At 39.2% G+C, this 16,748-nt stretch overlaps 1 protein-coding gene across 1 annotated transcript in view; it reads left to right on the top strand.

The window, feature by feature from the left end:
* The window catches only part of LOC148408917 (neurexin-2-like), a 171,963-nt gene that overhangs the window by 25,981 nt on the left and 129,234 nt on the right, over window positions 1–16,748 (top strand). The window contains exons 2-3 of the mRNA XM_088440142.1: window positions 5,001–6,052; window positions 8,030–8,053. Of these exons, the coding sequence (XP_088296268.1) occupies window positions 5,350–6,052; window positions 8,030–8,053 (727 nt within the window). The 5' untranslated portion in view covers window positions 5,001–5,349. The remainder of the gene's footprint in view (window positions 1–5,000; window positions 6,053–8,029; window positions 8,054–16,748) is intronic.

The following is a 16,748-nucleotide window of genomic DNA, read 5'->3' as shown; positions in this document are numbered from 1 at the left end:
GTTTTGTTTCTTTTTTCTATGACAGTGTCCATTAAACCCATCTGCTTTTAAATGAATTGACTAGTCGCTCTCACTGCTAAGCACCAAAGTGCAAATGCGGGAAGTATTGCTTTGGTTGTACGATTGGTGAAGATTTCAGGATTTTGTGTTTTTTTTTTTTTTTTGGACACTTTGCGAAGGTGCATCACTATTGAGAAAAAAAAAAGTACCGTATTTTTTCGAATACAAGCGGCTTATCTGCTGGTTTTTCCCACCGGTCTGCTCTAAAAAATTTTTAAAAACTTTATTAAAAAAAAAAGGTCTAAATTGAATAAGATCTTGTATAAAAGTTTGTGACGTGTAAATTTGATATACAGTATACAGAATATATGATTGTATTTATAAATGTATGATTGTATATATCATTTATTTGCAGTGTGCAATATTCACTAAAATAATCTATCAATTAAAAACAGGAGACAGAATGCTATCAAAGTATTGATTTTGAGTTTGATTGAACGGCTATTTAACTCTAGTATTCTGTTGGTAATATCATTCCATCCATTTTCTACAAATATAATTTTGGGATTAAATATGGAGCCATGTTCAGTCTGTTAAAGAGAGGATGTTGCTGTTGGTAGACAATTAAAAAAAATATATAGAAAATATAAGTTTTATATTACCGCCATATACCTGCAGCTTATGGTCCAGTGCAGCTCATCCTTGGCAAAAGATGTTTTTTTTTGTTTGTTTGTTTTTTTTTTTGCTCAATTTTTGCTGCTGCGGTTTATATAGTCCTGCGCCGTATAGTCCGGAAAATACGGTAGTCTATTTTGAGGAGAGTTTGGTTTCATTTGTGGGAACATACTGTAATTGTGCTTTTTTTGTTTTTATAGCTTCACTGAAACCATTCCACTGCCCTCCCATTTGCTGCAAAACAGAAATCCGCCTTCTAATTAACATACAGATGGACATATACAACTAACGATTTATAGGTTGAAATGGAATAGAGCAGTTGTGGGCCAACGTACAGTAGGAAATATAAACATGACACCCCTTGTTTTTTTTTTTTGTTTACACATGTCATATTTCCCCAATCCACTGAGTGCCGTTTTGGTTTTATGTTACGTTTCATCTTGTGTTGGAAGGCAAAAATGTTCCACCCAGTAACGGCTGTTGCGTATTTGTCTGGCAAAAGAGGATAACCCATTTTCACTGTGTTCCATCGCCATGTAGCACCAATTAAAAAAATATTTACACCTTCTTACAACAGGGGCCCTCTCGGTCTCCTTACAGTTGTGAAATGCGCCTCGCCCTTGTTGATTTCATATCGTTGTAACCTGCTTGAGAACATCTCGACCCACTTTATGATGCACATGGTGACATATCGCGCAGGATGTTTTGCCTCCCCGATGAAGTAATTGTGATGGCAAAAAGCTGATGGCATCGCGCGGAGAAGCACAAATGTGCTCTTTGTTGAAATGAAAACAAGGTGAAGTCGGACCGCTGAGATGCATAAGGGACGGACTCTCATTTCATACTCCATAAGTGACCTTGGCAAATTGCAATTCATCTTGTGAGGAGCGAGTCAGTTTGTGTGACCTTCTAGGATGCGTCTATTCCCATGATAAAGCCATCTATCTGAAGGGTTTTCTTCCTGCCTCCAGCTTTCAAGAGCAACTTTGATTTGCCTCCTATGATATGCTTTTTCTCGCAACTCCGCTAAATGTGAGAAAACCCAAATGTGGCAGTTCCTCATCTGCGGCGCCCCAACGGAGGCCGTAATTCCCTGCTGACTCAAACGTATCATATATTTCGCTCTGTGAGGAGATGAAAATGGGCCAGCCCTGCAGGAGATGCCTTTACTAATGTGCCCTGTTGAGGGAAAAAAATATCACAGTTTAACTCATACCAGAAAAAAAACAAAAACATCTTACTTAAAATAAATCCTGTTGTTTATGCAAATCAGCAGCCTCATGAGGAGGGCATATTTCAATTTAGCTTGCCAGGCGTGTATGATTGAGGCTGGTCAAAGAAAAAAAAAAAATGACAGGGCCAATCAGTATCCTTTGAGAGTTGATTACCTCCAAGTGCAAAATGGTTGTTTTTTTTTTTTCTTTTCTGATAGTTTAGTGTTATGTTTTATAGAAGAGTGGGATTTAAGCTCATTGAAACCACATTTAAAATTTAGTAGACATTTTTTGTAGAAAAATATAGAAAATGTTGTGCTCATGATTAACGTGGTTGTGGAATTTACATCAGTGATTATCCCACACATTTTGAGACATTTACATTATTTATTATTATATTGCCCAAGCCGTTAGCAGGTAAGCTAGCTGGTGGCAATCCCGAAGAATACAGTCCAGCTACTGGATCTTTACATGGTTCTTTTCACGTTTTTGGCCTTAAATACATATGGAGGTGTAGGCTTACGAAAGATGCTAGAGAAATTAGCGGTGCATATTTTCACACATTCAGGAAACCTACTCCATTTGAGAGCGGAGACAATGGCTTGAATTCCCATAAGCCTCCCTTTTATTGATTTTTTTGTCATCAAGTACCATGTTATTGCCATCGCGAATGCTGCAAATTGCAGAAACTCCAACTACCGCATTGTAATCATATGAATACAGTTTAGACTCTAACTGCATTTCTATTTTGAAATGTGAAAATGAAATGGCAAGCTTGTAAACAACTTCACACCTGTTAATGTCTGCAAGGGAACATCGGCTCAGTTTTTATTCAAACCCTGAAACGTTTTCGCGAAAGTGCAGTGGGAAAGATGTTTTCACTCTTCAGAGACATAGGCCTCAGTCTAATTGCCTCTATTCTAAATTTGACACAACAGAGTTGCTACAGTAGATTTGTTCACATGTGACTTCCAGACAGAACTCCGAGAGGAGGCACATTGCCGTGTCTGTGCGTCAACGCAGCAGTTGCGACTCCACACTTCAGATAATTAGATGTGTGACATCGGTGTTAAATCTCACACTCTGATTGCGGCTTCTTGCGAACACCTGCGCTGGACGCCGCCAAATTTGTGAATGGATTTACACTCGCCATTCTGCAACAGTGTCTTACTCACATGGTAGTAAGCTGCAAAATCAAAGCTGATTTAGATGGACAGTACAAAATGAACACCTTATACATGCAATTTTAGAGGATTCCTGATAACAGATTAAGATCAATTAATTACAGTCATAGTAAAAACATTGTTTTGAATAACATAAATCTTATTTATAATTTCCATCATTATGCTTTCTGCGTGTTAAATAGATCATTTTGATTTAATGGGCTTCTTGTTCTTGAGTGGTTGGGAGATGGAAAACAAAAGTCTATCACTCCCTGATCTGGATGCTGATTGGCTGTTGTTGTGTTTGGCATAACCTGATATGCTCCTGTTTTACGTGGGAAGGCTAATTCAGAAGCAGAAGGAAGACGCGAAAATGGACGCGCATGTGAGAGTTGTCGGTCCAATGAATGGAAAGGTTAACTTTAAAAAATGCCCCACAGGCGTCTTTTGTTAAGGTAGAGTATTACGGATTGTTTATAAAAACATGTTTGCCTACCACAAAAGCAGCTCGTATTTTAGCCTACCACATCAATGCAAAGCACCCAGCTGCGGCTAAAGCCACAGTTAACGATAGCGACACAAACACTAATGTAGCTAAACTCAAGAGCACCCCACATTTGAGCAAATCAGCAACAAAGTATTTGACAGATAACCAAAGAAAACAACACCATTCCTCCCAATGAGCAAAATGAGACCATCAAGGTTAAGGCCAGCACTATTCTCAAGTACACCACCAAAGTGAGCAAAGCCACTTTTTTTGTTGTTGTACAACATTCTATATCAGTCTTTGATCTGAAACAAAGACACAATGCAACCTAATTAAGATTTTTTTTTCCAGTGATAAAAAATGAAATTAGGTTTAGTATATTTGCTAATTACATGTTTTTAATTAATGTCTCATTTTTTAATTCTCTTGAACAGCACTTGATAGGATGGTCACCTGTTCAGGATATCCCATGCATCTCACCCCAAATCATTTGGGATCTTCTCAAGCACACCCACAATAATTTAATTTCTTCCATGTTGTTCAATCCGTGTGTGATTGTTTGTTAGAACACTACATAGCTGTGGTCTTTGACATTTAGATTTAGAATGAAGGAATGAAGGAAAAAAAAAACAATCACTTATAATTAGCAAAGCTACCCAGATATAAACTACATTTATTTGCTTGGTTGGTTTGAAATTGTTCTGTCAAATCCCGGACACGCAGACCGGAATTGGCAGAATTGCGGAGAATGATATGAAATGTGTTGTGAAGCCGACGTCCCTCATCAAATCAGGTTGTTGTGCTTGGATATATCATCCTCTTACATTGCATTCGTAGGAAATTTGACATTTGCATGAATAGGTATTTTAGCTTTCCTTCACTGATTTCATAGGTGGAATTAACTTGTTGATATGAATTGTCATTTTGTATGGTCTCTTTTTATCCCTCTGAATGTTTTGTTTCATAGTGTAGGATTGCTTGAAGCAGTCTTGCCTTTTGGCATGTAAATTGCTTGTACCCTTGTGCAATATTTTGATCATTTTTGGGTCATTTTCTTCCACAGTTGTTACATTGAACACTTCTACAGGTAGTGTGATAACTATGTGATTGTGCCATGTTGAATTTACAATCTGGGTGAAATTTCAAGTCCCTTAGTGTCTTCTTTCAGTGCTATCCCTTTGATGTGAAATGGCTTTGATTGAATGAACAAAGGTTTGGACAAAATATGGCACAAGGGTAAATATTATTTTTTTGTGCAGTGCATTTTATGCTGGCCAGGCATCGCACTTCATTCTGCTTCTGTTACAGGATTAACGAACGATCAATTTGACACAATCAATCGATTATAATTATGGCTTTCCTCACCCTGAAAGCAAAAGATTGATATAGACGCGTTTTTACGATGACATGCAATAATTATGATGAATCATTTTTTCATTCTCCTTTTGTCTTTTGTCCTAGGATGCTGTGTGGCTGAGAAGGCAGACCGTGCCACCTAGGCTGCTGTGCGCCTAGTTGACACATGGGGAATTGACTGGAGCCGTGCTGGATGGAGGCCAAGACACTGGATGGCGAAGACGAGGAAGCACACAGTCTTGTGGCTCACTTGTGATGTCTCTTGTCTTTGTGTCGCGCGTGGAACGATGGCAAAAAGAATCCGGGTAGACAGTCAAGGCTAAAGAAAAACTGCATGTAGAAATTGCTTTCTTGTTTTTTGGGAGATTGTAGGCCTCCAAGTAGACACTAAGCTATTCTTCCTTCCTCTTGTTGCGTTGGATACATACGCATTAGCTTGTGGACACTAACCATCATGGCTAGGTGTCACAACAAAGCCTTCTGGTTATTGTTTTTAGTCCATTTGGCGCTAACAGGAAGTGCACTGGAATATGAAGGCATTCCAGGTCAGTGGACACGCTACGGACAATGGGACGCCAAGACCACAGGAGAACTCAGCTTCATCCTGAAGACAAACGTCAGCAAAGCTCTGGTGCTCTACTTAGACGATGGCGGCGACTGCGACTTCCTGGAGCTCCTCATATCCGATGGCCGACTGCAGCTGCGCTTCGCCATCCACTGCGCCGAGCCGGCCTCCCTGCACACGGAGACGCGCGTCGACGACCGGCGCTGGCACAGAGTTGTGCTCTCGCGGAACTACCGACAGAGCAAGCTGCTGGTGGACAACGAAGAGAAAGAGGCCCAGGTCAAGTCCAAGAGGAAAGAGATGGTGGTGGCCAGTGACCTCTACGTGGGCGGCATCTCACCAGACGTACGCCTCTCCGCCCTGACGTCCAGCACGGTCAAGTACGAGCCGCCCTTCCGAGGCCTCATCGCCAATCTGAAAGTGGGCGAGGCCCTGCCCGTGCTCCTGGATGGACAATCCGTCCACAGCGACATGGACTACATCTGCGACGCGCACTCGCCCTGCAATAACGGCGGCCTGTGCTCCGTCAGCCAGGGCGAGGTCCTTTGCGACTGCATCAACACCAGTTACGTGGGCAGCTACTGCCACCAAGGTGAGGCAAATTGTTCCTCTTTTGTTTTCACAGTCAAACGCAATTTTACACGTCGTGAATAATAAACAAGGCAAAACCGGGTGATTGATCTCAAATATATGAGAACGGTTGGAGTGCCGTCATTTATTTTAGCGTAATACCGTCTAATGTTGAAGCAGCTTGATGTCATTTGTTTACCAGGTGAAGTACTTTAAAACACCGGTCAGGCAAAAAATATTTGAAAGCACGTCTTAAAATTTAACCATACAAATGAAAATGCGCAAAACGATTACAGCCTACATTACACATTGATCTATAATGATAACGGGGCGGGGAGCAAAACTGAAAATTCAACAGGCATTACGAAAAATACTTTACAAAAAAATATATTTTTCAATTCACTGAATGAATTAATATAAAAGGTATCTGTTATTCATTTGCATAACTAGTTTTGTTTATTGAAATAATGGCATGCCTGGCAAACAAATATAACAAATTGGTAAAAATACAGTCTCATTTCTTTGGAAAAGTTTTGTCTTCTTTTTTTTTTTTCATATCTAAAATTACCCACAGGGCTTCATGTTTTTATGCAAAATGCTTCAATGTTTAAAAGCTTTGGGAGGGGGGAAACCTTGTGAATCTGTTTTTGCTTTTGCTTCAAATTACATTTCTCTTAAAGCGATCCTTTACTTATTTAGCCTTTTTCAGCTGTCAAAAGTTAATACAGTATCAATTTATTTATTGAGTTTGTTTTTATGCACCAATCAGAGCGGCACTCCCAATTTCGTTGTATGTCTGCTATACAATGACAATGAAGGCATTTTATGTTATTCTATTCTATTTTACAATTTGTTTTGCATGAATAAATAATAGTTTTAAACCTTTAAGAAGAAATCCTCTTTTGAAAAATAAATACAAAAATACAACCTTGCATTCCCTTACAAAAAATGTGCCAATTAAAAAACATGTTTTTATAAACCTAAACAATAACTACCTGTAATGCTTCTGTTTTTCTTTTCTCTATTTTGAAAAACTAACCAGAAATATGTTCTAAGTAAGAGGTGCTTTTGAAATAAATAAACAAATAAATAAATGAATAAAGCCTCTTGCTGGTAGCCTGACTTAAAAGTGCCCCCCCAAGAAAAAAGAAAAACAAATGCATAACATGCATCCACCAGGTATAGCAGAAGATATAAAACATTCTGAAATTAGCATGCCGAACAGATATGAATGCTTTTAAAAGCTTAAAGATGCATTTTGTTACTTGTTGTTGACTGAAAATGACAATACATTTACTCTGGGCTCGGGTAACAACCAATCACAGCTCATTTTGTATCACATGACTAAACCCAGAAAACAGGCGAGCAGTACTTTAGTCTTTGGTTCCCTGAGCCTCAACCACGTGTGATATAATTTTCAGTAGACAGCAGTTGGCAAAATTTGAGCATGAGAATGATATAAATTATTTATTGACCAAAGCCAAACATTTTACTGCTGAAAGAAGCTAAATGGATAAAGTATCTTTTACACATTGACTTGAAAAGTTTTAAATGAGTGACACATTGTACATTAAAACGATGCCGTACAAAAAAAAAAAAAAAAATGGCGGCTCATCATCCCTGAACCAATATTGTTGAAAAGATCTTGGGATAATAATCTGCAACTGTGCATAATTCACTCACTTGCCAATCAGAATCTGTGGCTATAGAGGATCTCAACATGGAGACCAATGAACTGAGAGTCCCAAAAATAGAAATTATAAACATTATATTCACAGCTAGGAAGGCATGCTAATAAGTTATTTGTTCCACTGTCACTTGTTTAATACTGCAAACATACTGAGCAAACAGAAAAGTAAACAGCCCAATTTTGTGTCTAAAATATTAACCCAACAAGAAAGCATAAGCAGCAGCTGTGTTAGTATTAAGTGCAAGCCGCTCTGTATTTACTCTCTTGCCTCTGACAAAATAAATATGTCTGTTTTTCTCCCTATTACAGCAGGTGTCCAGAAAGAAATAGAAGGTAAGCCATTATATTTTATAATGAGCATAATGGTAACCATGTAGTCTTTGCTTTTACTGCAGCCTCCGTGTCTTTGCTGTAATCAGGTTGCTATTGTCAGTTTGGACTGCAGTTCTGACATCCGTCAAATTAGGATGCAAGGACATACATTATACATAATAAAGTAGGACGTTCATGTACTGGTTACATATGTAATCAAAGAGTCAAGGTGAAATGTTAAGTCTGTCGAGCGCGTGGGCATCGCAACGACATGCAGAGCATTTGCGTACTGCACTACAGGAAAAAAACAAACAAACAAAAAAAAACGTTATTTTGCGCTCTTAGATGTGTCACCTTTTCCAGTTCTTAACAACTCTTCGTTTGCTAGACCTAAATGACATTTAAGCTCCCAGCTTGACACACGCATTCAAACATGACTGCAGAAATCCACCGACTGATTTCTGCCGACATTCATCAATTCGTTGTTATTTTGCACAGTGAGACTTCCCAGAGATGTTTTTTTTTTTTTTTTTCCCTCGAAAGGAAGCCACTGTGTCATTACCGGCTCATTATCTCGCAATGTTTTTTTTACCCTTGTGCAGTATTTTGTCCAAGATTTTGATGTTTACGTGGAATGCAATTCACATCAAAGGAAAAGCATAAAAAAACCCAAGGGAGCTGAAATTTCACCCAGGAAAACAAAAATCACATTTCAACATGTGGGGGTGAAAATGAGCCAAAAATGGTCAAAATACTGCACAATGGTGCAACCAAACAAGGCCGATTTTGTAAATATGATGAACACACAGAATGTTAGCATAAAGTGCAAGGGGGGAGATTTATTTGGTGGCTTGCGGGACTTATACATCACGTCAGCAAAGTGGCCGTCGCGGTGAAGTGGCGGCCAACAGACTCCGGGGAGGCGCACTGAACCACGGCGCGGAATCAATCACTCTTATGCAGCAAACTATGCACACCTGCTCTCCACAATCCGCGAATACACTCGCCTGAAAACCGCTATCAAACATTTTCATGTGTAGCGTGTTACCGTGGATGCAACTAAGTATAAAATCTATGACAAAACACAATGCGGTATTGTCATAAGCTTTTGAGTGGCCGTGTGCACATTTCAGCCTTTTACAAATAAGCCGTAATCGGCAGGTGCTGGCACAAAGGCGGCGTGTGTTTGCTCTTGCGCTAAAAAATGCAGCCATTATTAGAAGACATACCGCAAAGCCAGCGCATCAGAATGTTTATTGGATTAAAGCTTGACATGGAGACAATCCCCTGTGCAGAAAGCGTGAAAACAACACTGACAACAAATAAATAAATAACACTCAGCCTATGACTTGTTTTTGCCCCCGTGCAACCTAGTGTGCTTCGCAGCAGCAAGCCTGTTGTTCTCCCACCCCCGCCCTCACCGTAGACAGCAAAGATGGCCGCCCATATGCTTTATTGGATCTTGACTGCGGGTTTGAAGTGCTGTGGGAATGATCCCCATTTGCCCGCGGAAGCGCTTGGAGGCAACAGAACAGTTTGGCACAGCAGGTGGCTCTTGCCAGTTGTTCATGGGCAGTATGCGGCATGCGGGATCCCGTTGATCTGTGTGGACAAAGGCCACGCCGGGGCGCGCTCTAATGCCAAAAGCATCCTCTGATGTTTTGAGAGCGGAAAAGCAGGTCTGCGAATCAGAGATAAGCGCAGCCACCTCGCATCGCACCGACCGACCGCAGAGGATTCGCTCAAACGACACGGGACGGAACGCGCGCAAAGTCCAAACGCTAGCGCATTGTCGTTGTTTTGCCGGGGGTTTTCTGTTTGTGCGCTTTGTTTACTTTCAGAATTGTGTGCACACACGCGCTGAAATTTCACTCTAATAGCGACAGCCAAAGACAAAGCATGCATAGGCATCCTTCGAAAAAGGACGCAGCTGGTCCAAGTGGGCTCAGATCTTCCAGTAGCGATGACCTTGGTCTAATCCCTCATTATAACACGCTCCATAATGCCGTACTTTTCATGGAAAACAAATTTGGCTAATCCTAATGCAATGGCTCTGTCTTCCAAGTCGACCACTAATTATGTCCAAACAATGACAAAATGTTTTCGCGAGGAGCGTATTGTATAGGTTTTCCAGCAAATCTTAATGGTCTAAATTGTTACAAACCAAGTGAGATTGGGGGGAAATTCACAGTGCCCTCTTTGGGTTGAACAAATTCTTCTCGAAATAGACCAACCTTCAGTTTAGCTGTCATTTTAGTTGCAAAATTGAAAAAAATGCCGGTGTAATGCCTTTGAAAGTTTGTGTTTCTAAATTCAGAAAGGAATATCAGTTTTTCATAATACCTACAGTATTATATGCATTATTGTAATATGCACAATCTTAATTTTAGGGTTGTCAGATTAACAGATTAACTCGTTTTATCAAAGCGATATTTGTATAATATTGAATTTTATATGCTGATTAAATTTGTTTTCATGCCTCTGGCTTCTTTTTTTGACTTGTTAGAGGTCGGGAAAAAAGGTCATTCAAACCCTGGAGCGGATACTGATTGGCTGTCATTGTGTTTGGCAGAACCTACCAGGCTCTTGTTGTGGGTGGAAGAGCAAGTTTAGAAGTAGAAGGGAGAGGTTAAAATGAATGTACGTGTGAGAGTTGTCCCTCCGGTGAATGACAAATTTCACTTTAAAAAGTCACATCAATTAGCCATCTTTTGTTAAAGGTGGAGTGATATGCGTTCTTTTTAAGTAGGAGTTTGCTTACCACAGAAATCCCTCAAGTTTAGCCTGCCACATCAATGTAAAGCACCCTGCTAACAATAGCAACGAAGGCGCTAATGTAGTGAGCAATAGCAAAGCTCTTATAGAAAGTAACCCATTTTTAGGTTAGTTTTGTACAAAACAAGTTGGGCCCTTATTTGACACATAATTGGATTATTTTTAACCTAACTGTTTTCGGAGTATTAAAAGAATATAATTCACACCATTGAATACCTCTTCCAAGTGTAAATTTTCCACGAAATTTCATTCTGTTTTGCGTGGTAACAAATAAAGTCTTTTAGAGTAACATGTACTCTGGAAAAAAAATTGTTTGGATTTAACACAAGTAACAATTGTGCATTTATATGGATAATCCTGATAAAATCAGACAGGTAATCACCCTACATGTTGCATTATTGTCATAGTTTGCACTGCTGTACATATTTACGCACTGCATATGTCATACTGAGTTATGCTTCTGATATTATGGTGACCACATTTAGCTCCATGACTAAGATCCACAATATTAGACACAGCTCTCTGTATGATATAAGCCAACATTCCAATACTGCACACTACACCAACATTAATTCTGTACCACTCCAAAACCAATCAAAAATCCTTATTCTGGTAAAAAAAAAACAAAAAAAAAAACAGACTATTTGGCACACCATTGTTTTCTGTCGTACTTGTTAGATATTTGCTAAATCAAACAGCTTAAAATGCCAACATAGAAATCGCGGTGGCTTCTTTCGCCTGCTGTTTTAGTTCCCTTTCCGTTTTTAAAAATAGCCAACTAAATAGTACAAGAAGAGAGGGAAATGCGGTTTATGTTCATATATGCTCCTGGGACTCTATCTCTGCATTGCCACGCTGAGATTTGGCTGTAAGGCTCAGCCAAGTAGGATAAGAATATTCAATGCGCACTGCCTCCATGTGATATTTTACTGGGGCAGGGATGACAGGTCTCATCTACTTGCCCTCCAATACGACTACACTGGTCCAAGATTAGCCCGGTTAGGCCGTGATGATTTCACCTTCATGGGTCACTCAGTTTGCTCTGCATTGTTCTGACATGCAAGATGGTCTCGGGGGAAATCGTGCAGAAAGTTTAGCACCGTGTTGTTTTGGAACTAGCCTGCTTATGAGCTGATTGTTTGAATCAGGTGTGTTGTTGGAGGGGAACTTCATAAATCGGTTGAATAGGGGCTATAGAATTGGACAACTCCGGGTTAGCGTGCCACTTCTCAGTTTGAATTTTGACTTCCTGTGTCGAGTTTGTGTATGCCGGCGTACGACGTGTATGCCTCATATGGAGGGAAGCTACACAATGCAGATTGTTGTCAGAAGCGTCGCCAGACATTTTTTTTTGTTGCTGCCAATTATTTAGTCAAAAACAGCTCTATAAAATAAAGTGCCTCTTTAGCTTTGCTGGCTTCATCGCCTCGTTAGCAAGCAACTGTTGAGGCAAAATGCATATTGACACATTTCACAATTATTACAGTTTTAAAAATATACTCGTTGAGTGCCAAAGGCATATTTTTACAAAGCTCTTGTGAGTTTAGGTATTCAATCCTTGGTATTTATTTGTTTTATTTATACAGCCATATATGTGGGGAAAAAAAACAACTGATATTTTTGAGAGATTAAAACTCCAAAGAATCAAATAATAATATTAAATAATATTAAATTAAACTGGTCTTAATTGACTCATTTCATACCATCTGTCTTTAGTCTGTCTTAAAAAAATAAATGAAATTTTAAAAAGCGTAAAATTACGTCTTTGGCATTTATTTAAACTGGTTGAATTGATTGCTCTATTGAGAGAGTCATGAATACTTTCACATTTAATACACACATTTCACGTATAATATTAAATGAAAACAAATATATTTGTATGTTTTTTTTTTAATTAATAACCCAAATTATTTCACGGACCCCCTGCAGACTGGCCTCACTGTCACCACCTTGTGATCTGATTAGGTATTGCAACTGTCTATAAATCTTTATGTGCTCATTCATTTAGAGTGCACAGACGCCCGCAATGTTGATTCTGAAGGCCTCGAGCAGATTTCACACAGCCTGGTGACACAAGTTAGCTGAATTCTGACTGGATAACTACTCTAGCCTAAAATTACAACACTGAAAGAAGCATGACCAAATTGATATAATATGACATGAAGAGAACAGAATATGGATAATAATCCTACAATTAAACATGGAATTGAATGCCTCGAGTTAGAAAAATAAAATAAAAATATATCTTTGCGATTGAAAGAATGAAGTGTTTTGGAGACCAAAAGGCCACCCGTGGTCACCCAACAGCTCCTCCCCTGGTTGTTGTCAACTGTCATTTTCCTCTTGTCCCTTTTGTCCTTGTTAATCGTAGACACAAGCACGTGTGCATAAATAAACTGAAGGAAAAAAAAAAACACTTAAGGCGGAGAGAAGATCAGTTGCCTCCTGCTACATTTTTTATCATATTTTTCCTCTTTTCTCCACAGCAGCTAGGTCATATTTTTCTTAAGATGCATTGACAAAAACAAAAAAACAAAAGCCTTTTTCAAGTCACCTCAAATATATGTCTGCTCTCTACTAACTACAATGAATTACACTTTGTACCAAATCCTGCTAGAGCAGACTCCAAAAAGTCACAGTTTCCTCACAGTCGTGATATATTTCTGCTCCTCGTTGAAAGGTGTTTTGCAGCTTGCTGCTTCTGGGTGTGTCTTTGTCTCTGCCTTGCCAACAGTTGTGATGAGTGAGCGCCTAACTGAACACACACACACACACACACACACACAATTCCCACCCCCCCATCCAGTTGCTGAAGGATGACAGACACCTTAAGGTGGTGATGTTTCTTGCTTTCCTGTCCAGTTCAATCTCAGCACTACTGGTGAGAATGAGATGGCCTGAGGGGTGAGGATAGGAGGAGGATGCCATCGTGTTTGTATGTCCGCGACGACGTATTGTTTTTTCTTGAGAAAGCGCATCCCCACTGGGAGTGCATATAGCTGTGCTTTGTGTTTGCCCGGTTGTTCAAACCAAATATCATCAGGTGTGTGTGATGTGTATGTGTGTGTGTGTGTGGTGCATACCTGCTCCCTTGGGTGATGATGTTCTTAATACACCGAGACATACTCTGACCTGCATCTTTATAAGGTTCTCCAGTGACTGAAATGGACCTAGCGGTGCATTTTCATTCAGTTTGCCACACATGGAGAAATTAACAGCTCTGACTTGTGTCCCTGCTGTGTGTGTGGGCGGATTGGTGATGATTACGTAAAGAAAGAAGAATAATGTCATTTGACACAAATAGCTAATTTACGGTTCCATCAGCCCAAAACAGTATAAAAAATGTATGTCATGCAAACATTATTTGGAGATAATTTACAACTTTTGAGTGTTGACAAACGCATATGTATCTTTATAGTAGCATACTAAACCAAGCCGTTTTAGGTACTGTAGCACTTCTGACTAAAATGTGTTAAGGAGATAGACAGATAATGCAAAAATATAACTAAGCCAAATCCAGTTAAGTACAGCAAAGGCCCATTTGGTACGCTCTTGAAAGCATAGAAAGGCGACACATTGCTTGAAGCATCCAACTCATCTAAACCCTTTGAGGTACCATTTTCGTCCCGACAGAAGTGTGATGCGGTATGGTTACCCTTCAAAGCGGGGGTAAAAAAAAGATCATCTATCAAACTGAATCAAATCTCTTTAGATACCGTAATAATGCATTTAGCAGTGTGCAAAAAGTGGTTCAGAATAAAGCGATTATTTGGGTTCCCACTTGGTTCACAAATGATTGCCTGTCAAATTGAAACAATTATTGTGTTAGGTGCTTGGATAAAAGGGTGTCTAATGCCACAGCGAGAGTTGAAATTACATAAATAAGATCGAAGAGATCTGGATAATTTGATGATTTAATATTATTGCGGTATACAAATTTCGTGTTCAAAGAAAACTTCTTTCAATTTTTTGTTCATACATATGTGAATCTCGTCTCATTACCAACACAGAACGTGGTACAATTTTATCTGACCACCGTCGCTTTCTCTTAGACCAGGAAGTAGCCAATAGCCTCCATTTTCTCAAAAAATATTAAATAAATGTCCACGGATGCAAATTAAACTCTAAGATGGTGTATTTACAGAAATAAACAGCTGATGTATGTTAAAAAATATAAAGATAAAAGCTAAACTTCTTAACTACTATGTGTTCTGTTCGCAAATAATGATAGCGCTAACCTAGTGGGAGCTGCACACACCTCTCACTTGCAGTCTCAAATTTGACTGTGAACAAGTCGCCACTTAGCTGTAGATGGAATCGGCACTTCTCAAAACAGTGGCTACGTTGACATCCATCCATTTTCTGAAGCCGCTTATCATCACAAGCGTCGCAGGCTTGCTGGTGCCTATCCCAGCGGGATTCAGGCAGTAGGCGGGGGACACGCAGTTATTATTTAGGTTAATGTCATGTTATGTCAAAGTCAGGTTTCTTTAAGATTTGGACTATCTGTGTTTGCAAGCGTTAGCGATTATGGTTATATTAATTTGTTACCCCCCAACTGAGACCGCGGTGTATGGATATCGTCAATAATGCAAATAAGCATAATTTCCGTGTTGTGTGTATTTCAAAGAGTAACCCAGGGTTCAGTTTGAGGTTTATAAAAATCTGGATTATTACACTCGATTGAGTTCAAACAAAACCAAATAAAAACTGCTTGGACAGAGTTCCTAGAAAGTAGTTGAGATATTAATTAAAAAATACTTTCCTATTTTGATACCTTACTGCTGTGTTTTGTACGTCATAGAGCTGCAGCAATGTATTTATTGATGGCAACTATTTGTTTATAAAATCGAGACTTATTTTTGATGATCGATTATTTGTTTTGAGACTTTGCGTCTTTTCAAATTGTGGAACGAATGTTCCTGTGTCCGGTCTCTTGACACGTCTTTATTTTGTTGGCTCTTCAGTTTATTTGAATGTCAGTAAAATGCCTGTTTTTGGCTCCTTTATTAAATCCACTGGGATAGATTTCAGCGCTAGTGACCAGTGTGAGGATAACGGATCAGGAAGGATGATGGATGGATGTTTTATGGCCGTCCTTCTTTCAAACAATGTCCTGAAGGTGTGAAAGGCAGAGTGTCATGTTCTGTGGTGTTTTTTTTTTTTTTTTTTTTTTTTTGGTTACGTGTTAATATTAGTGTTTCTGTTCATTTCTGTTTTGGGATTCCAGTTCTATGTTCATGTTTCATTTCCTTCGCGTCTATCGTCATTAGCATGATTTGTTTCCACCTGTCTGTGTGTACCTGCCCCCCATGTGTTATCCAATCAGCTTCCCCTGCGTTTTGTTCCTGCCCAGTTGTTTTGTGTTTCCTAGTTGATGAGGGGTGTATTTAATTGCCACTTTGATTTCAGTTAGTTGTCGGGTCATTGTCTTTTTTTTTTAACTGTTATTGTCCCAGTATTGCTTTTGCTAGTTGTCTTTGTAAGTTATATTCCTATGTTATGGTTCAACCTTTTGTACTAAGTTTATTTCTGAGTTGTTTTTTTTTATTTTTTTGGTTGCTACTTTGTATGTTTTTGGTTTTGGAGTTTACCTTACATTTGGGTCCACTACTCTCCATGCCTTCACTCACCAAGCCTGGATGTAATGCAGACCTTCAGTCAAGGAGACCGTTCACTTTTTGTTTAGAAATTACACTACCAAAATATATTTTATAAAAAATTGAATTTACAATGAGCCAAAGGTAAGATTCCATCATTTTACATGCTTATATTTAATTGTGAAAATTTTTAAATCTAAAGATATGGGTCTTTTAACCCTTCTGTGGTAATTTGTCCAATCATTTGATCTTCACATCAAAGGGAAAACGCTGAAAGACAATACTGGGGAGCTGAAAATTCACCCAGATGGTGACAGCATGTTCAATAAGGATCACTTAGT

This window comes from Hippichthys cyanospilos, chromosome 18 (assembly GCF_059441005.1).
Source record: "Hippichthys cyanospilos isolate Australia breed blue-spotted pipefish chromosome 18, RoL_Hcya_1.0, whole genome shotgun sequence".
Lineage (NCBI taxonomy): Eukaryota > Metazoa > Chordata > Actinopteri > Syngnathiformes > Syngnathidae > Hippichthys > Hippichthys cyanospilos.
This window is presented reverse-complemented; position numbering and strand designations above follow the sequence as displayed.